Raw genomic sequence first — 22,499 nt, forward strand, 5'->3', positions numbered from 1 at the left:
AGTCTAAAATAGTCTCTTCATTGCAATCAATATATAACGAATATACATGAGGAATAAAAACAGGACACAGCATTTTTCTCAATGCCAAGTACCATGGTTTCTGAATGTGTGATATTTGAGAATCACCCAACAAAACCCACCTAATTTTAAAATGACCTTGGGTTTCCGCTACTATACAAAAAAGGTCCAAAGTGCAAAATATTATTTTTCATTTATCTGTGATCAAATACTATGCTTAAATATTTTAGCACGAAAGCTATTTTTGGCATAAGGAAGTCTGTTGCTTGGCCTTTCAAAATTGACATGTCTGTGAGTTCAGATCAGTTCTATTTGTTTTCCAGGTCTATGGCAAGGATACACTTCCAATGTTCAGAGTTATAAATCATAAAACAGACAAAAACTTGGCAGGATTAGCACTTTTTTGTACCTAAACTTCAATCAAATTTCCCTGGCCAAGACTCAAATGGAGCCACAAATTTCCCAGAAATTACATTTCTGGATCACAAGATTATTTATGAGATAGTAAATGAGCACACAGTTCTACCATTGGAGAAAAAAAATCATTTTTTTAAATCTAATTTTGCTGCTTGGTAAAATTTATCAACACCAACAACAAACAGAAGCAGAAAAAAAAACTTTGAAAAAATTCAAAACCCTTCTGTACAACTTCTATTGATAAACCACCATACAGAATACTGTAGCACATTATTTTAATTCGCCTTTAGTCCAGTTTTGTATTTTCTACTTGAACATAGCATGTATTTGAATATATATCTTTTACAGAATAAGATTTTAATTTAAATTTGCCATTTAATTTTTTATTAAATTATATATATAGAAAAAAAGAAACAAACCTGTATCAGCTACTTTTTAAAGTATCTTGAAAATTCACAAGGTGAACCAGCAAGTTGGCAACTTACTTGTTTTTTTTATACCATGTAAAATTATGTGTTTAATGAGTCACAATTTAAATCACAAAACTCGTTTATAGTAAAACAAGGAGATATATTTAAATAGTTGGTTGTACTAACAAGCCATTGTTCAGCTAAGTGCATAACTACACGTGTAAATACCAAACAGGAGGAAAAAAACCATAAACGCTTTCTTTCTAGCACCTGAAATATGGAGAAGCCTGTATGAAACATCTCTAATTTTCCCTAGCATTATTTTTATACCAGCAGAAAGCCTATCAGAAGAAATGAACCTTAACCTCCTCCTCCTATGGAAAGTTGAATAGGTAACAGCAGGTAACCAGGACAGGAATTAGATCTTACCTAATGAGTTTATTTGTGATGGGCTAAATGTATAGCAACTTCCTGAGCCAGAATTTGGACAAGATACTGGGTTTCCACTGTTATTTTGGAGAAACATCAAAACTTCATGGTTAAATATCCTGAAAGAATGATGTTTTAACTGCAAAAGTATGCAAAAGTGACAGCTGTCTTTCCTCACAGCTTTAGTCATGATAGCATTTTTAGACAGCAGAACTATGTATCCAAAAACAAGAAAAGCAATAAACAGTGCAGCATCCATGGCTTAGGTATATTTTTCACATGGTAACAGCCACTATTATACTTTTCAAACAAAAACAGGATTGTAAGATATGTTACAGTGTATATATGGGGCAGAGTAGGTGGTGGGTGGGCAGGAAAGAGAAAGACTGAAAGGCTGAAGGAGGAAGTTATCAAAAATATGCCTAAAAGTTGAGAGGATGGATGGTTTTGTGGTTCTGACATCGTCTTCCTATGCGATGTGGTAGAAATCAAACAGGCATCATACATTTCAATTCCTAAACTATAAAACTGGAAAACGTGCACTTCAGCTCCAGCAGCACTGCAAGGATAAATTCAGTAAAGATTTGGAAGTTCAGATTCTCTGTTTGGAAGAGATTTTAGTGCCCCCTGTGAAAATCATATTAGATAACCAATAGTTTAAAGCTTATAATTGCACAGTATTTCAATATCATCTTTCCTGACAGTTTTGGTTTGCTGTGCTGAGCTGTAAAGTTTATGAATTCAAGACCTATGAATGTTTATAGCCTCAATTTAACAAACAAGGTAAAAATTTCAATGGATTTCTAAACAGGGAGCAAAAAAAGGTTGGACTGATACTTTTACTGAACACTGTGCTTAGGAGGTCGCACAGGACAGAGGTCTGTATTTCTGATCAAGCATCAGAAAACAGAAATAGCAACAGCAAGCATTATATAACTTATGTTGCTAAGGGTTAGACTGTGACGCAAAGGAAAACTATATTTTATTCATTATGACCCCTAGGAGGAGGGAAAGAGACAGGCAAGGAAGGCTGCAAAGAAAGGAAACTGGAGGAAACAGACTAAACTAGAAGAAGAGGACTTGGGGGGAAACAGGAACCTCTGCCCCTATCATTTGCTCTCCCCCATAGGGATTCATTTCACAGAGGGCCTGTTTTAGTCTGTCCACAAGTGAACCTGACATAGGTGATCTGACAAAACCACAGGCAAATCATGGGTTTAAGTTTTACAAAGTTTATTCCATTAATTCTAATATTAGAGGATTTTATTCTAACTACGAAAATGTACCTTAGATACAATGAGTACTAACACAAGCCTGATACTGGGACAACTCCTTTACTCATCTTTCAGAAACTTAATTGAGTTGGACGTGTATGAAGACACAGTAAACATAAAGCAGAAGGTTATTATTTTGATTAATGCATTACCAGGTTCATCTATCAGCTCTCACAGACAGAACATTTTTTCAATATCTCAAAAGTATTTTAACATATTTTCATTTTTTAAGATTCTAAAATATAGAGTTTTACTTAGTATTTAAATAATCACTCTAGTCAAGGTTCTGTTCCCAATAATACAGAAATTATATGTCCTTTTCATAGCATGAGCTTTTTAGTAAACCAAAAGCTACATAATATGGTCTTAATATTTTTAATACTTCCATTCCACTTTTAATAAACTGCCTCAGAAATCAAGACAGATACCAGAAGTGACTATGTGACTCGTGTGGACTTGTAGAATTTTTTGGTTGGAGAGAGGAGGAGTTAGGGGGTGTTGAGGATTTAGGGGTTTTTTTTCCTGTGGTGGGGGATTTTTGTTTGGTTTTAAACTATTTATAAAGACAGTTTTTTCTGAGAATGTGATAGCACAAGGGACCTTTCTAGAGTTGTGACACTACCTAGCCATGGGGCTCATAGGGGATCGATGATGTGTTGTTGCAGTACCTTCTATCACCACAATTTAAAAGGGATTTCCATCTGTTTCCACATAATTTGATTCCACAATTTTACAGAAAATATGATACTTTGCTGGATGCATAGAAGGAATGGTCCATTTCATTGACTCTTGATTTTACATACGTTCCTTTCTTGTCTAGGAATTCCATATATTCTTATTTCTAAATTGATATTTGAAAGGTAGTACAGAAGTAATTACCACTTCCTCTCAAAATGCTTTTTGAAGTATATTCAACCTTCACCACACCTGAAATGGCATTAGAAAGCTAAACTGGAAGATGCAACATTTTCAGACAGTAACTCTTGTTACACTTAAGAGGGACCACATCACCACAGTAAATATTTAGTTAAATCTCAAGAATGTTTAGTTCCTCCTTTTTCTTTAACCCCTCCCTGAAACTCTAGTAGGGCTTATTTTGATAATAGAAATCCTCAAATTTCCAGTGATCATTTTATTGTGTCCAGCTTATTCCTATGTCCTCCTGTGGCAACACTGCCCATTAACTTCAACAGCTCTTCTCCCTTCTCAGTGTTAACCTACCTGGTATATTCACAGACAGGAATAATAATCCCTGGCCTGCATTTGGCCATGCTAACTGTGAGAAACTCAGAGTCCTCTCCTGTAATATACACTCTTCAGGCCTTCTTGCTACCTGTTACAATTATATTCATAAGACTCTAACTTGATTTTTCAAACTGAATGACATCTCTCTCTCAAACTTTCTGGAAAATCTCTTTTTTTGAAATTGAATTTAACAAATGGAGTAACCATGCTTTACAGGAACATACCATTCAACACTATCTCCAAGATTGCTTCAGAAAAATCTACCAAAATCTTCAGAAGGGAGAAACAAAAAACAGCTAAGTCCTACTTAATGAAAAATCCTCCCTATCACCGTATTTTAGTCCCACCAGAAAAGCTGAAACAAGAACAATTACAAGTTTACAAAAATACTTTTATCGGTGTTTATTAACTGTAGCTACTGAAGTGAAAAACATTCATAACATTTTAGTTTAGCCAGTTATTGTCTGGCTCCCAGACTTCTGAAAACAGTTACATAATAGGAAATACTGTTTTAACATGGACAATTGCAGTAGAGATGGATATGGCTATAGGCCAGAGTACTGTACAACAACGACAGAAGGCCAGATCCGTATGAAGGATCTGATACATGAAATCTGGGGTACTATACCCAGTATAATCACAATCTAAATACCGTATGTACTTCAGTTTCCTAAGTTCCACTGTAAGCCCCACCACGCATAGCTGCCATAACTCTCTCTGGATGGTAAGGAATGGCTTGGCACCCACCTCATTCTGACCCAAGCACTGTGCAGAAACTGGATTTCTCATGACTCTCCCCCCATATGGCATAAATCCAGGTTCTTCTGACAGCTGGTAGCCACTGATTCTTTTATAAGTCTGGAGAAAATTACAGAGCTCTTTTTTACAGTATTGGGATTTAACCCCAGGTTTTATTCTTTCCTCTGTTACAGGTGGTTCCCACTCCTTTCTTTTCCACTGTAGGAGAAGTCTTAAAGCTGGGGTTACAGGTAATAACTATTCTTCCTGTTGAAAATTATCTACCATACAGAAAAGAATTTAAAAAAACTAAAAAAATCCCCCAAAAAACCAAAACCACTCTCTCAAGTCTGAAAGTTAAAATCAGAAAGCAGGTTCACATCTGGGGCACTGACTACAAAAGACAAGGTCAATTCCTGATCCAGTCCTTGTTGAAACAGCCATTCCACTCTGTTATGGCATGGATGTTTCATGGGAAATGCATAATCTTGTCTAGAAAATTCAGTTTCCAAAAGACTTTAGATCTAGTAAGGTAATAAAGAGAAATCAGAAGGCAGCATACTGAATTAATCTTGACAGTATATTTCTTATGCTGTAAAAGGTGGTTTTTATAGGTAAGGCTACAACATCAGTAAGGATATCTGCCCTCAAAGTGGACACTGCTATAGAGAATTGGCAATCACTGATATTGGCTTCCACATAGAAAAAAGAAACAGAAACAAGCTTAGAGCCAAAATTTGATTGCAGCGTTATTTATAAGGAATGGAATAATATGCATATATTTGCTTATGAACACCTGCGTGATATTAAATTTGTTTTTACAGTTACACAGATTTTTTACATTCTTACCAAGATAAATGTACTTTGCTTCAAAATTTCAGTTAGAAGTTTGTGCCATGCCTTTATCAAGATTCATATTAGAGTAAGCACAAATCAACTCATACTTTAATGGTGCCATCTGTCATTTTTTTTTGTATTCTGCTGCCAAAGCAGCAGAAGATCAAATGAAATAAAATCTAAACATGAGGTTTCATTTACCCTGCCACAAGAAATAATGTTCAAGGTGGCAAAGACAGATCTGTTTGATAATTATGTATTTTCTGCTAAATTGTTCCATATGCTTAGAATATTTGTGATTTAGCCTTGAAGAAAAGCAAAAGCACTTCTGGTAGTTAAGCAGCTCCCCCCTAAAATATGCATCAACTTATCTTTGTACAATTGATTCTTAAGTAAAAAGATTTACATTAACTGTTTCTGCTTACTATGTTCACCAGAAAAAAACCCCAATACATAGTTACAGAAATATAAGCATTTACACCTTAACAATGTAAAATTTAAGCAAAACCAGTGCAAAAATACTTTGAAACACTTTGTTGACAATTTCATTCAATTCACTCCATCTCCTTTACTAGGTCATTTGAATTATTAATAACATTTACAAATATATCCCTTTGACAACTGTCATTAATGAAGAGATATATTTTTATATAAAATAATCCAGTTCCAGCTATTCACCATATTTGTTTAATCTTTTAATAGAAACTAAATTTTGCCTCCATGTTTAAGACATTTGCTTTAGTTCTAAAATTAATCCATCCAATTAAAGACTAGCTTTGATAAAACAGAATGAGAATCTATTATTAGCTTTAACATGTTAGTGAAGGAGATGCATATAGGACAGATTACAAGATGACACAGAGCTCTCTGTGGGATTCAGATGGTGACGGTTACTGAGAGGAACACCACTTCCTTCCTGCATCCCAGCCCTTTATGCAGGAGGATTCTGAACTCATCAAGACTTTTTTAATTAGTGGTTATAAATTACAGCATATTCTGATAATATTTTTTTTCAAATATATTGCCACTATGAAGTGTTTTGTACAAATGAGTACTGATTGATTCCAGGCACAGTTTCATCCTAATTGTCATAACCTTACAGTACTAAAGGAGGAACAGCAACGTGAGAATTTTTGGCAAAAGTTTAGATGCATCAACATTACTGCCTTGCACATTACCATTTCTGTAACACAACTGCCAATCACAATTTAAGGATTTAATATATCACATAAATTTATAAAAGGAAATAGAAGTATGTTTCCATTTCTAAGCAGTTTTCATCTCTGTTGGAGAAGAGCTTGATCACACTTACATACAAATAAATTTTTGATACAGTTTATTAATTCTGCAGCTTCAGATATATGCATTCCAAATGAATATTAAGCTGAATGATTCTCATTCTTATAGCAAAATACAAGTAATAAGATGGAAAGAAATATTCAAACAAAACAACTAGGCTGTGCAAGGCTGTTTGAAAAGCTCATGATTTATGCTACTTTACCAATTTAGGAAAAGTAAAACGAGCCTGTAGTGTTTCCAGCTTTGTGGTATATATGTATATCATCTACTGAGTAAAATAATTTTAAATTGACCCTGCTAAAAGCATGACTGGTCTCTCAGGTATGTTTAAACACAAAAATTCAAGTGCAAAAAGGAAATTAAGGCGGCATATCACTAGTAATGTCTATACTGGTGTGTGAGCAGAGGATAGTACTGACATTTACAAAGATAAAATAGCAGGTAGGATAGAAATGGTCTGTTTTGCACAAAGCATATACATAACCTCTGAGACGGAACTGATCTTGTTCACTGTTACAAAAGACAGACAAAATTGTCAGGTGCTCCTCCTTCAGGACAGCTTGGCTTTCCAAGGAAGACAAAAAGTTATATTGCTACGAACTTTCCTAGCCTACTTCTATTTTTAGCAACAAAAGAAGTTATTAAAAAATAGTGCCTACAGTATATCAGATTTGTTTTCCTGCTCTATGCATGGAAGGCTGTGAAAACTGTTAATACTTGTCTCTTTCCTCAAGGATAACTGGCATAAACAAACTATAGGGAATTCCTTTCTTATGAAAGGAATGGGTGTTTAGTCTACTTAGTACTGTAGTAATTTACAGCTTTCTGCTTTTATGTACCAAATGGTATTTCCATCCTTAGATCCTAGAGCCAAAAAAGTCTACTCTTTCATTTCAAACATTTAGCAGTATTACACAATACATACATAAACATATAGCTGCCAGCCTTGCAGAATAAATTCAATTGACAAACACTTTACATCCAACCTGGAAGCAACTTACTCTGCAAGTACACCAGCAAAAACTTTTGCTACAAACAATTCATCCAGCCCATAAAACAAAAAAATCACAACTGATTACAACTTTCATTGTTGTATGGCATAAACATACAAAAATAACCAGTCTCTATAAAATAATTTATTATTTGCATTTCTTAGTTCCATTTATCTTATGTACATAACTTTCTTATACAGAAGTTCCAAGTGAGGTGGTAATCTTTAAATTCAATTTGAGAAACATGTACTCCATTATCATATTCAGAAAGTAGACAGCAACTTTTATTTTCAGAGATGTATGTAGAAAAGGTGATGCTGTAGCAATCTCTAAAATATAATAGCCCTCCCAAAAACATATCTTTGTATACAGATGAAGCAACTTATTGAGCTATACTGTTCAGAGAGGAGATGCATTTCACAACATGAGCTGCCGTCACGACTGTTACTTGATCTGATGAACGGAAACATAATGGAAACATAAGTAAATAGTAGCACAAGAAACATCTCCTTTGCAGACTGGAATGGAAGTTACTGGTGACATACAATGCTGGCAAAGTAATCTGAAGTTGCAAGGCATGAAATGAAAACACTTGCTAAGGTTCCTCTCAAACACAGCCGTGTTTCTCAATTTCATGCAAGTTTTTTGTCACATTCTTCTGTTTTGGCATAATTCAGATCAATTCAAATCCTGGAAGAAACAAGCTTTGAAGATTCCACCTGTGTTCTTGCACTCAACAGGTAGAGCCTAATGTCATGTTATTTTTTTAAAGTTTGCCTGCTCAAGCACTTCCTCTTCTGTCATTATTATCTCCAGTACTTTCTTCTCTTAAGTTAGAAGAGGCAGTGCAAGGCTCACTAATTTTTTTACATTATTAGTAATCCAGTTCTTGATTATTTTTTCCTATATAGCTTATAACAGTTATTACAATATTCCACCATTTCATCTTGTTTCAGGTTTCCTTATTGCTTACTGTAAAATGTTCCTTTTTGTTAGTTTAACTTTGCTTTTAAACTTCTCATTTGTGTACACATTTTATAGCTTTCTCTTATCAGGTGTCTGTCTTATTTAATTCTCTGACTATGTAACCTAATGATTTTGTAAGTGTTCTCTACTTTCATCCTGTCTTGGATTCAATTTCATATTTTTTTTTACAGTCTATATTTTACTGAAGAAAACACTTGAAGAAAAGTACAAAGATCAGTGTTTACAGAGCCACAGTGCGGTCTACTCTCTTATATGGATCTGAATCATGGGTCATCTACCGCCACCACCTGAGACTCCTAGAACGCTTCCATCAACGCTGTCTCTGTACAATCCTAAACATCCGCTGGTCAGATTATGTGACCAATACATCTGTTCTAGAACAAGCAGCAGTCACAAGTATTGAGGCCATGCTGCTGAGAACACAGTTGCTTTGGGCAGGACACGTCTCAAGGATGAAGTTCCACCGCCTCCCTAAGATCTTGCTTTATGGTGAACTTGCCACTGGCTGCCGCATGAGAGGAGCCCTGAAGAGAAGATACAAGGACTCCCTGAAACAACATCTCAGCCTTGGCCACATTGATCACCATAACTGGTCTACTCTGGCCTCCAATCAGGAGGTCTGGAGACACACTATCTTTAACACTGCTGATGCCTTTGAGAACGCACGCAGGATCACTCTTGAGGAGAAAAGACAACGCAGAAAGAATCGTGCCTTGCAGAATTTACCACCTAAGGAGTCTTTCTGCTGTGCCTTTTGCAACCGGACGTGCCTGTCTCGCATTGGCCTTTTTAGCCACCAGCGCGCTTGTAACAAAAGTGGGTAGAGACCTTTCCCAAATCTTTGTCTGCGAAGCCTGGCCATGATGATATTTTACTGGAAAAGCATTTTATGAAAAGGTCAAAAATACTAAACTGATCCATGTCATGCATTCATCACTTCTTGAAATTTTGCCCCAACTTTTGATTCTGAACATACCTTAACTCAGATTTCACAAGCAGGCAGCTGAGATCCATTTGGTGAAGGGTGATCTGCTTGAACACACAGATGCACTCTCAGAAATATTTTTTTCTAAATTGAGTCTTTTTATTGTTTACAAAAGTTAACCTAATTACTTGGCCTGTCCAGTAAAACATAATTTATTTTTTTAGGGTTGTTTCCACTACTGCAAGCACTTTCAATTAAACAAGCAGTTGTGTCTGAGAAGGAAATCACCTTGCACAACATAATACTCTGAAGTCCAGGCAATTAACCACCTTTTCTACTAAAAACATTTTCTGAATCAATGTTCCTTTCTGTATTACTAATGCAAAAATGTTAAAACAACAGAAACACCATAACTGACCAAGAACTGAAACTGCCTAGCAACCTTTTCTTCTGATATGGTTTGAGAGAAGCAAATGTCCATTAGCCTCTTGAATTCTGAAGCGAGTTAAATATGTAAGCTGGTTTTAAAATGTTTTCAAAATATACAAATCAGGCTAAATGCAATGGGAAAGCCTGCTGACAGCGTTCTGTTAAACTTTTCCTAACTCAGGTCAAATACACAAATCTGATAAAATCAGCAGGGTATCCTCAAAAAAATTCTTGACAGAGATCTCTTGACTTTTGACTTACCCAAAATGCCACACCTAACATCTCGTATTCTGGTTCTAGACCCACTAAAATGGAAAACTAGCATGAACATCAGCAGTTAAATGCCTGAGCTCTTACTGCCGTTTTCTACTCCCACCCTGACAAATGTATAAATTTTTGGCTAAATCCCACTCCTGAAGTCATGGCCCCTGCTGTCTATAAAATTTACTACTAAAAAACAGTAAATTTGCATCAGCAACTACAGAAAAATTATGAATAAAAGTAATGAATAAAAACATGCCTGCTGCATGCTTAGAGCAAAATATTAGTTACAGAGTAATTGAACTCTCACCTATAGTATCACACCCACTTTTAAGAGCATTAACAGTAGCTATGACATTCTTAAACTTGGCTGAAGTTATAACATTGAAGTAATACACTTACTGGTTTTAATAACGTTTTACAGAATGAAGACATTAGATTTTACTAGATTTGCCTAACACGTATACCATATCCTGTTTTAAAACATGTACGTAATCCAAAAACTTGAAGTTTAACCAGGTTGTGTATGGAATTTTACCTCAATTTTCATAGTATACTTTCTTTTGAGCCATTCCCAAAATGCAGCTCAGCAAGCCCTGAACTGGTTGTAGAAGCAGATTGGTGTTTCATATAAGACCATTAAAAGATTAAAACAAATAAAATACCTGTTTTTAAAAAGCTGAAAAAACATTATACACCACTGTATTTTGCACAACACTGATTAAAACAAACCCAAGCTCTGCTACACAGATAAGCTGAGCTCAGAATTTTTTATGGTTTTATTCTTTTAATGTTGCTTTTTAAAGAAAGAGTTAGCCGCATTATTAAGTGTGGAATGTTAAGTGTTTATGCAGTAGTCTCCCTTAAATGAGGGACATATCCTCAGTTGCCACAAAGTGGTACTTAACACATTGCTATGTTTTCTTAAGTAGAAGGAAAAACCAACAACCAAGTTGTTTATTTTTTTTTCTTAAGTGACTGAGTGATGCTGAACTTATTTCACAGCATGATAATTAATCAGTCTAGAAACACCACAGTAAGCCAACATGCGCCAACCTACAAAACCAGGAGTTCAGAGACTGCATTTGGAAGACTCAACTCTTTGTTCACACAAACAGTTGCACTACTTAAAGCAGATGTTCCCAAACTGTGCTATTCAAGACACTTTAAAGTCATTTCATGTGTGTGGTAGGCATTAGGAGCCACCCCTCCTGAGCTGGGGGTGGGAAAGAGAAAAGGAAAAAAAAAAAAAGAAAAATAAAAGAGTCAGAAGTAGTTGCAACCACTACACACTAAATGCTCATTCCCTTAAAGCCTACCAGCATGTGTGTGCTTATTGCTCAGAATATCCCCATCAGGTTCCCAGATTTAGAGAATGTAAAAGGAATACAAAACGAGATTTATATGGGAGTTGAAAGGCAAGCAGCCATTTTTGAGAGCAAAAAGTAGGCAGAAGGTTACAAGACCATGAAGTGTAGAAGCAGGAATAAACTATTATGTCTTTGTCAGAGAGGGTCAATGGTATCTATATGCTGGGTGGCAACTTCTGAGCTTCCAATACATCAGTGACAGTTCTGCTCAACTTAAAGCAGAGCCTGGAGTTGAGAAAAAATAACCCTGAAGAATGACTGCACATGACAAATATATAATGCAGAAGAACAGCAGTTAGTGTGCGGCGCTTTTATGGTTAGCCAATTGTACCTATTCACCTGATAACAGAATTTTAGTTCAGGATTTTTAAATTCTTTTTTTGAAACATACATAAGGAATAAAACTTCACTTTTGCTTTTATCTTGCACTTTAAAAAAGAAAAGTAAATCTCAGGAAATATGCAGTTGTTCAAATTTCTAAACTCTCATTTGGGCTTTGAAGCTCAACAACCACATACCAAACCATATACTGTTTGTGGTTTCAAGACTTAGAGGCAATGAACTCTCGTTCCCTAACTATCACAGAGACAATAGTCACCTGCTGAATTACCAAAACCATATCTCAGCACACAGACATTTCTTCTATTTCCCATTCAGTTGCTTGTCTGGATGCATTTTCCTTGCTTCTACAGAAGAAGAGTCAGCAAGAGATGCATGCTTGTAAATTGTAACTTAATGTCAGACCTATTGATATGATACTGCTTTAGCCACAAAAAAGGGAGGGAAAAAAAAAATCTTGCTAAATTTTTTTGAGCTGAGCGATGAAAAAAATAAAAAAAAAGGTGAAGCAATTTATTTCCTTGTGGAACAAGATCTATGGGAAGTTGAGTCTAGATTCACAGTTACCTACTTTTGAAGTTTTGGTTCCTAAACCAGAGTTTTCCTATAACATACTTTTTCCATATGTTAGAACAAAGAAAAACATTTATATGCATAAAGCTAATCAGACATTACATATAATTTAAAAATCATCAGCCACTTGTTATGCTTTTGATTTGTAGGAAATACTGAGTAAAAAATGATAGTTAATACCATAATTTTGTTTTATTTAAATCACCAATTCTGAAATGGGTTAAACTCTTCACTAAAATCAATCTTTCTGAAATAACTGTTCCGTCTGGTTTATACATTGATCACAGTTTTTATTAAAGAGCCTAGGAATCTAAAGTGGTTTTTAAATCCCCATTACAGCTCACAGTTTTTTTCTTACCCTTCATTTTTATTGACAAACTCATCTCACTCAAACATGGACCTCGTACTCAATAATTAACTCAAATCCTTTTTTTTTTCCCTTACTGAAACGATGCCTTAACTTTCTCTTCACTGAACTGATGGCTCAACAGCAGCTTCATAAAATTTTTTTGCCTAGGGAATCTCCCTACAATTTTAACTGGAAGAAAGGGAAATGGTCAATTACATTCCATGTATGTAACAGGACATTTTATTTTACCAGTAAAATGAAATGTAGAGTTTTGCCACTATTGTATTAAAAGGGTATGGAGACGGATTTAGAAGGTTTCTTTATAAGACCATTCAAGTCCAACTCTTGTTATCTATGTAAAGGTATTAATGGATAGGTACTTTCTTACAGAAATCTCTTATTTAAATTGAGGGGGAAAAGACATACATTCCACCAAAAGAGATGAAGTCCTATTTTTTATAACAACTCAAAACTTTTCAGCAATTTAACAGAAAACTTGCGTTCTACCTTCAAATGCTGATAGGGTACATGAAGAAGGGCAACTTTTTTTTTCCTTCCATATCACTAGATATAACTTATTAGCATTTATGCCACCTGATAGCGTATGGACCAGGAATTCATATTTGCATTGCTACCCTTCTGAAGGATCAGCTACAAACCACAAAATTATATACATATATATATATATTAGGCTCCACCTGTCTAAAAAGTTTCCCATTAAACAGGTCAAGAAAGCATATTAACAAAAGCCTTCAGTATCAGCGTGCTGTATTATATCAGAAGCATTTCAACATCCTTTAATGCGATCAAATCAACAGCCTGGTCTCTGGTAAGACACTACATATAGGACCATACAGAGCATAATGATATCAAAACAAAATTAAGAGCAGCTGTGAGGACAAGAAGGAAATACTGGAATTGTTTTCTGTAGGCACATCTCTTACCATTGTCTGATAAAAGTACACCAAACAACATATGGTATAAGCAAGGAGGAGACAGGGCTATCCTGATCTTTTCCTCCAAAAATGCAAAATATGGCACATTGAAAAAAATAATCAATAAAGGAAAGACATCATCCTTTGGTTTGTAACTAAGATTTAGACACCAAGAGGGAAAAAAGAATTCACTACAACTGAATACTTCAGTACAAAAAGCTAGTGTCTTGTGCTGGGCCATAGAAATTGTACTGCTGAAGATGTGACAATGGAGTCTGATGGGGAAGCCAAAATATTTGACCAGTCAGGCCATGGACTTACTCCAGTAAATTCCTACTTTATGTGATCAGTTAGAATTTGTCTTGAGGGGCCAAGTATGTATGTCTTTCAGCTCATAAGATGTTATACAATGCCACGCGTAAAGTGTGCAGTACTGTGCAATTCAAAAGGCACATGGGTTGAATTTCAAGAGCCAATTATTCAGTGGAAAAAACCAAGCATATCTTTGTTCAATTAAAAACAGAGTTTAGCATGCATCACTGAGGGCGACTAATTCCTATTTGTAGGTCCCCTTTAATGTTCACAGCTGGCAGGCAGCAAACCTACATTTTCTTAAGGCAGTTTCAGATAAATGAAGTAAACTGTAAGAACTAGAATAGAGTTAAGTTTCTAGAATAACTATGGTAAGTTTTACCACTAACATAGAGTTAGGACAGCCCATCACTGCACTGAGGAGCAGGAACTCCAAGGAAACTTTCCCCAGGAAACATTTATCAATATATTACCTGAAACTCTGAAGAGGATTTTGAAATTTGTAATTTTTTACCTTTCCAGATTCTCTTAAAAAGAAAAGTAATTTATAAATTAATCAATTACAACCAAGCTCTGGTAACTAGAATTAGCTTCTAATTATCTAGCTAGAGTTCCAATTCACAAAGCAATCATTCTTTAAGCAGTCAGTGCTCTATCAAAGTATGTATGGAACAGAAATTGTTTTAATAGAGTTGAAGTTTTTGTTTACTCAGGAAAAATGAACAGCGTTATAACTGGTTGGAACTGTAAACATCTACAGAGCTTAATCATACAAGCATGTCTTATTTCCTGTTTGACTTTATCTGTATTCCAATAAAGAAAAACTTAGGCATTTCTCAGCCTGCACAGGAGGAAAACTGCTGAGTCATAAGGGTATAGACAGCAGTGAAAGCTATATCAGTATTAATAGATTATTTGTACACATTTCTATATGTGCATTCACACTGAAGCCTTAAATAACTTTTAAGGCCAAGCAAACTATACTTCTACAACTTCAGATGGATGAATCATGAAGTCCATGGAAGACAGATGTTGAGAGCCTGGTGCTACCTCTAATTATACTTTTCCACTCAAACTGTCTTTGGAGAAGGGATCAACAGTTACAGTGATTTGTAAAACAAAACCAAAAAGCTCCAAATCTCATTATCTTTAGGTGCTACAGCATAGTAATAAAAATCTTAGCAAAGATGACAAGACTTGGAATACACTACGCAGCAGAAGCAGCAGCACTTCCTGAGGCTAAGCTTTTATCTTGCTACCTGTTCTGGGTCTGAATGTCTAACACTAACAGTGCCAAACTCCAAAAGAGACGTTGTTAGAATAGGATAGATTATATTTTAGGCTCTGACCTTGCAAACAAGAGAGTCAGGAATATAGAGAAAAACCCAGAACCATATGCTTAAAACTAATCTCCCTATTAACAAGGGCTATAGAGAAAAAAACAAATGCTCTGCATACTGGGACAGGGTTTTCAAGAAGTTTTACAACAGCTTTGTGAAACATAAGAGGTTCCTACACTGACTTTCCATATGCCTTTGATTAAATAATACACATAGGGGAGAGAAGAAGAGATAACTTTTCAATTCTTTTCCTTGCAAAGAGACTTCTAAGAATGTTTAACATCCATCGCTAAAATACTGCAGTGTAACAGGAAAAGAAAATCCAAAGAACACATTCACTATTAGCATTTGTACCTGGTTTCTCCTCTTTATCTGACAAACGCATTGACATGTTAGGCTCTTACTTAGTGATATAAACAGAATTTTCAATTTTAGATGTTCAGTTTGGGATATATTAAATCTCAGTTGCATCAATCCTTAGGGGTACAGGGCTGCCCCAGCTGCACCAGATGTCTAGTGACACAGTACTCCTAAAAATAAAATTTTTCTGAGCAAGCTAAGAACAAGCATGTAACAGTGAAAACATACACATTTTTAGATTTAAGGTGATGTCATAGCTACATGGTTTTAATCATAATTTTTGAAGATCAGAATTTAGGACTTCAAAGCCTAAATCCCTGTTTATCTTCTGTTACGTAAAATACAGGCTAAAATAGCCTGTAGCAGACAGCCAGAAATGCTCAGTATGAATCTTGGGGGATTGTGGGCAGTGGGGGAGGTCTGGAGGAAAAAAATCAACCAACCAAACAAAAAACCCAACAACAACAACAACAAAACACATCAAAAAAACACAAATAGCAGAACAAGCATAGAATAGGAAATAACTTGAATAATATGATAGTCGGATACTGAAATAACTATACAATTCCAAGGTTCACATTTTGTAATAATTCTGGATCGGGGCCAGGGGCAAAGCCAGCGCAGAAGGAAACATCATTAATTTGTTTGGGTTGTTTTGGTTTTTTTCCTCCAGCTCTCAGATAAGATTCAAATCAATTGTCCACCTAACACTTGGCAAAAAGGCTATCTATATCTGCTAGTTTGGAGATATGTTGCTGGCCTTCTCAACGTGACAGAATAAATACGTTGCCTGTCTTTCCCATTTGTACACCTTAGCCATGCTTTGCAGAGCAGGAACTACATGTGGTCTGTTTTTTCCAGTACACAGTGATAGAACAGTGGGCAGCACATGAAAAATACATTATCAAGGAATATATTTTATGTGATGACAATGGCTGCATTGCAAATTTGAGATATGCTATGCCAAGGAATGTATGTTAATTATACTACAAAGTAAAAAAAGGCAATGCAAACTTACTGGGGAAAAAAAAAATTATTTTGTTATTGCTGTGCTTACCAGAATCACTTGCATACAACATGAGAAACTAATTCTAAACTAATTTTGAGCAGAAACTTTCTTCTATAAATGCAGAATACTGCCCAATAAGCAAGATGGAAAAAAACTCCATACTTTAAACCACAGGAATTCTTAGTGAAATGGATGAAAGGATAATTAATAAGCAACACGTTGAATTTTGTTTCTAATGTATGGATATGCACACATAGCACAGCTACTTCATTTTTGATTCTGCAAGCCTCTTTTTTATTCTCAATTTACCTTTAAAAAGAAAAATCATGCCCCTAACACTAAAAAAGTGATTAGTCATACAAACTCTACTTTTAGCCCTTTAATCTGTTTCGCCAAAACACCAAGAAAAATCTTTATAAATGTTTTTCCCTACTGCAGTAAAGTATTTAAGTGATTCTCAGTTCATCGTATAAGGACCAAAGCTAGAAGCAAAAGGGCTTTTTCCTTTCATATGCGTGGGGAACACAGGTTATGCCTAAATGATTGTCCAGTTGTGCTCCATATGCTGAGCTCACACTAACCTGCATCTGCACAAAGAGCTGTTGTCCCATATTCCACTTTATGTTTTTCACTGCTGAATGCACACATGCACGGGCACTTAGCATCAAAATGGACTGAAATAATACCAGGACAACACAAAGTCTTTAGTGATTGTCAGCAGACACCTGACTGATTTATCCTAGTCTCTTAAAAATAAAAAGCTTCCCCTAAGCCACTTTCAGAAAGTATCTTACATGCACAAAATAAACACTCTAGAAGTGATTTAAGCTAACCTGCTTGACTTTGAGGACTGTTAATCCACTTGAGTACAGGCAGGTAGTACTGCACCGCTGAGAAGCAACACCACCCTAAATCACTTCTTAGCTTTGACTCACCACATAAGACTTTATAAAGAAATAGACTTGAGACATATTATTTTAAGCCACTACTGAAATTTCCTTTTTGAGTACAAGGTCAAATTCATACATATAAAAACATGCCTGAGTGCTTGACAGGGGATACAGAAAGCCTTCTGACACCATGTGGACTTGAGAATAACCTGACCACACAAAACTAATGTATCTAAAGGGTCCCTTCACAGCACAATAACTTAACTTACAAATGACAACAATCAAAAGCAACTGCTTAACAGAATACAGTCACCAACACAAGAAAATAAGATGTTTTGAAGCTGTGGAAGAAAAAAAATACGTGCACCTACTTCCTACAACCTGAAATATGTCAAGCATGCAGAAGTCTACCACATTTCAGTAGACACTATAGAAACACTAACCCGTCTTTAGCTCCGGAGAACATTCTGTACCATTTTAATTAGCAGGGTCAGGGGAATATGCTTTTTTTATTGGTGGGGATATATATGTATATATACACATATGTGTGCATATACACGCACACGGACCCCTTAGTTTTTAAAGTAATGACAAAAAAAATGTGTCTTAAGTGAGGCACATTTATTCAAATTGATGTAACTTTTAGAAACGTCTTTCACAAAACAGTTCTTTTTTTCACCCCAGACTTCCACCTTCAGTAAACAGACATTCACTCTAGATTATTTAAACTTGGAAAAATGCAAGTGTTTTCTTTGAAAAAAATATCTATTGTTACAGAAAAAACTTGGGTTTCCTTTCAAGCAAGATCATATGATTACGCATTTATATTTTACTTTCCGCAGGAATTTACACACCCCCCATTTGCATCCTGTTATTCATTTAGCGTTTCCCTTTACTTCAGCATGCTGTGTTAATAAAGTGGAGCAGTTGGCTCAGTCTAGGCACTCAAGGTGACAATCAGTGCTCACTGTTGCATTTGTCAGATTTATTCCACAGGGTTTTCCGCATATCTTCAATTACACAAAATATGCCTTTGAAAAAGCCATCCTGAGAAGCACTGCATAGATTGGTCATGCAAATCTAAACTAGAGGTTTTCAGGTTTTTTTGTTCATTCTCTCATCTTTTGTTCATTCAAAGTACCAATTTTTCTTTTGGAAGCTGAATTTCACTGAAATAGCTTCCATGTTATTTAGGAACATTAGTATAAAAGACCAAGTTTTCACTATTGTCTCTGTCATGGTCATAAATTGGTCACTCTTACTGAAGTCATTGATGTTAGTCTTTAAACACCTTGAGATGGAAACTAATGACTAACCTGACTTGTAGTCCTACAGTTCAAAGGCCTGAAAAGAAGTAGTAAAAAGGTTTCTGCTAAAAAAGTGTTAAGACAACTTTTACTGAAGCTATTCTCTCTGAAGGTATAAATTAAACTTGCTTCACTTTGTACTATTAAAAATGACTTGCACAAGGTAAGCAACATCAGATCATTTATCTTTTCAAATTTATCAGGCTTTTTTATATTATGGAGTCTAAAGGAAAAATATTCTCTTGTAATGCACCCTAGTATATGCACTTGTTGCTTTCCTACAAGGCAAATCAAAATTCTGCTCCTTAATTCATTATAATGCAATTAAATGTTCTATATTCTACAGCTGTTGTCCAGTATGGTAGCATTAGCTACAAATGTTTGCCTGAAATGGATACAAACCTAGTGCTATGCAACTAAGTTAGAAACACAGGTTGTTTGCTTCAATTCCAGATCCACAGTAGTTAAACTGCAACTTGAATGCAAATATAACTTCTCTGCCACTAATGCACATCTAATTCATCACCACTCTAAATGGCTGAAAGTTACCATATGTTCAAATTAAAACCAAGCAACAGATGTAAATGTTGGTGTGAAGGAATTCTGAATGTCTCTTTACAGTTAAAGGTATGATTTTTAATTTTTTTTCCTATATAGAAATCATAGTCTTAAACCCCTTTATTACGGGACCTTCAAGTGTAAATTGGAGGGAAGGGGCAGGAAGAATAAAAATCAAACATTTCCATTGCATGAGAAATTGAGATTTGTTATTATCACTTCATCCCAAGCAAAACAACACCTTGCAATCTTGGGCTTATTTCAGAAAACACCATTTTAAAAGCCACAACAAAACACATTTCATTGAGACTAGAACTACACTTTAGTTCACCAAGAGAACACAGACAAGCAAAATAATTTCTTTTAAAGCAACCTACCTGAGATATCTTGCAAAGATTTTTATGAAACTGACGTTCTAAAAGATTTCTCTCATTGGATGGGAGAAAACTTTTTCATGTGAAAAAAACACTGCCAGAAATATTTGCCCAACTCTAGCCTTAGACTGGATTCCATACTAAGAATTGTCCTGAACAAGCACAGAAATCAAGACACTTGCATATATTCTTCAAGCAATAAAACACACAATGTGAATTTATGAGCATTAATAAATTGAAGCCAGTTGACACAATAAATGAAAATAAATGTTCTGTATTCCTGCAGAAAAAAAGTGAAACTATCTTAGTCAGGTTTCTTGAGTTCTTTAGGCTGAAACACTAAATCTTAAACTAATGAGGACAGAGGTTATTTTAATGTCCAAAAAACTTAGTTAAAAAACAGCTTGAAATTATAATATCAACTCCATCGTAATCAAGATTCCTTAGCTACAGTTGATCAACAGAATTTCATCTTTAATATAATATTGTAAAAATCTGACTGATTGGTTCAAGAAAGGCCAATTAATTCAATAAAAGTTCATTGCTTTATTCCAGGAATGAAAAGTATCAGACTATTTCTGCCTTTGTAGAAACTGGCATGAAGCCAGCCAGCCTATCTCACCCTACAGAACAGCTCAGGTAGTGATGGAGTGGGGTAGGACTCTTTGGCCAGCTCTGAGGCGGCCAAGAACACCCACTTCTGGCCTGATGACTACTCCAAGTGCTGCTGTATTACCCTTGTCAGGGTTGGGGTCAGTGAAAACCTGCCCACACAACTGGAGAACCTTAGATGTCGTCTTAATGCCTCATGTCCTGCATTAATCAGGGCTTGGACCCAGGAAAGACTTTGTCTCTATTCTTTACAAATCACCTTTGCAATGAACTAAAGGAAGAGGCAGTAGCAACTACTTTATATCAAAGCAAAGTTATTTTTGATGTATCATTAAGCAAAACATATCGCTGATGGGAACTCACATGACATGTTTGGAATAGTAATAGTTTTATGAAGGCAATTTTCAGAGGGGGAAAAGAGAAATCTCTTGGGTATTTTTTGATAGTCTGATGAAAAGGACTGGAGGACTCATTAAAGGCAATATCAATTCCAAATGCAAAGCTTTGAAAGCCTGGTAACCTAAGTGAAATATAAGTAGTTACATTTGGTTTCAAGAAACTGGAAAGCTTACTTTATACAGTTACATTGTATATATCCACAAAACTGGAGGTTCCATTGAAATAAATTTATTTTAATAGAATTTAAATGTAACAGTTTTAAGTACTTGAACAGGTGAAATCAACATACAGTATAAACTGAATTTTACAAGCAGTTCAAAACCAAACAAATTTCCAACACTTACCATCAAAAAAACTTTTGGCTCTCAGGTAACTGACACTGAGCCTAAGCACAGACAGCTTATCCAATTTGGCGATAACATCTTGAGGGAAAGGCAGGAGGCTGGCCAAGCGGTCCAGCTCCGCATTCAAGCGGTCCCTGTGCCTCTTGGATGGATTGGACTTGACTCCTTCAGCTGGGGACGGCTTTACTCTGCGGCAATAAAACAAACACAGTGTAAGTTCCTCTCCAAAATGAAGGCAAATATTCACCAAGGCTAAGATTACAAATTGTCTCAAACTTTAACAACCAAAATGTTTTCCCAAGTGATTTTGTTTCCCATCAGAAAAAAAAAAGAAATAACCTAAGATGGCTTAACCTCCCCTCCAACACACACACACTGTTAAATGAAGCAGTTTGAGCTACAATGTCTATTTGAACATGCAATGGATATTTGAAATCTTTGAGACTCAGCATTTTTTATAAAAAGCTTCCTACATTTTCAGTCACTTATTCTTCCAAATGTTAGTATTATAATAAATAATTTGGTAACTTTTAGTAGTATCTGTGTCCAAATACATTTGAAGTACACTTTTTTGCTTCAATAATTATTTCTCACAGATGTCCCTAATTTTTGTCAATGTTTGGATTAGGTTATTTTCAGTTGAATATAACAAAAGTTTTAGTAACATGCTAGATAATGAAGGATCCAAAACTGCACAAAAAACCCCCATGAGATAAAGTTAGTCTGCATGTGAAATCTTTGTAGCAAACACTATTGAGCTCATCCTTTAAGTCACCTCTCAGCTGAAGGCATTTCATTTGAGTACAGCATGACAAAGAGATGCCTTTGTACCTTACAAAGAATGATTTCAAAAGCTTTTCTTGTTATGAATTACATAATGAAGTTCTTATAAACTTGCTATTTTCCATTCATATCCACCCCGAGCTCCAATTCCAGCTATTTGGATACTCACACCTCCCATGCACACAGAAGTCTGGGAACAAGTTTAAGCCCTTACTCCTTCAAATTACAATTAGTCATTACAAGCCAATACTGAAACAAAATAATTTATCTGCACAAGCCATGGTAGATTTTATGATCTTTTTTAAACAGTTTTCTAATTAAAGAGTGATTCATTCTCATTTTTCCAGTATTGAGGTTCTACATGAGATCTGCACCATTTATCAG

At 35.4% G+C, this 22,499-nt stretch overlaps 1 protein-coding gene across 1 annotated transcript in view; it reads right to left on the reverse strand.

The window, feature by feature from the left end:
* AHR (aryl hydrocarbon receptor) overlaps window positions 1–22,499 on the reverse strand; it is a 59,446-nt gene that overhangs the window by 30,052 nt on the left and 6,895 nt on the right. Inside the window, 1 exon segment of the mRNA XM_032692834.1 lies at window positions 21,333–21,520. Within this exon segment, the coding sequence (XP_032548725.1) occupies window positions 21,333–21,520 (188 nt within the window).

The sequence above is a fragment of the Chiroxiphia lanceolata genome, chromosome 1 (assembly GCF_009829145.1).
Source record: "Chiroxiphia lanceolata isolate bChiLan1 chromosome 1, bChiLan1.pri, whole genome shotgun sequence".
Lineage (NCBI taxonomy): Eukaryota > Metazoa > Chordata > Aves > Passeriformes > Pipridae > Chiroxiphia > Chiroxiphia lanceolata.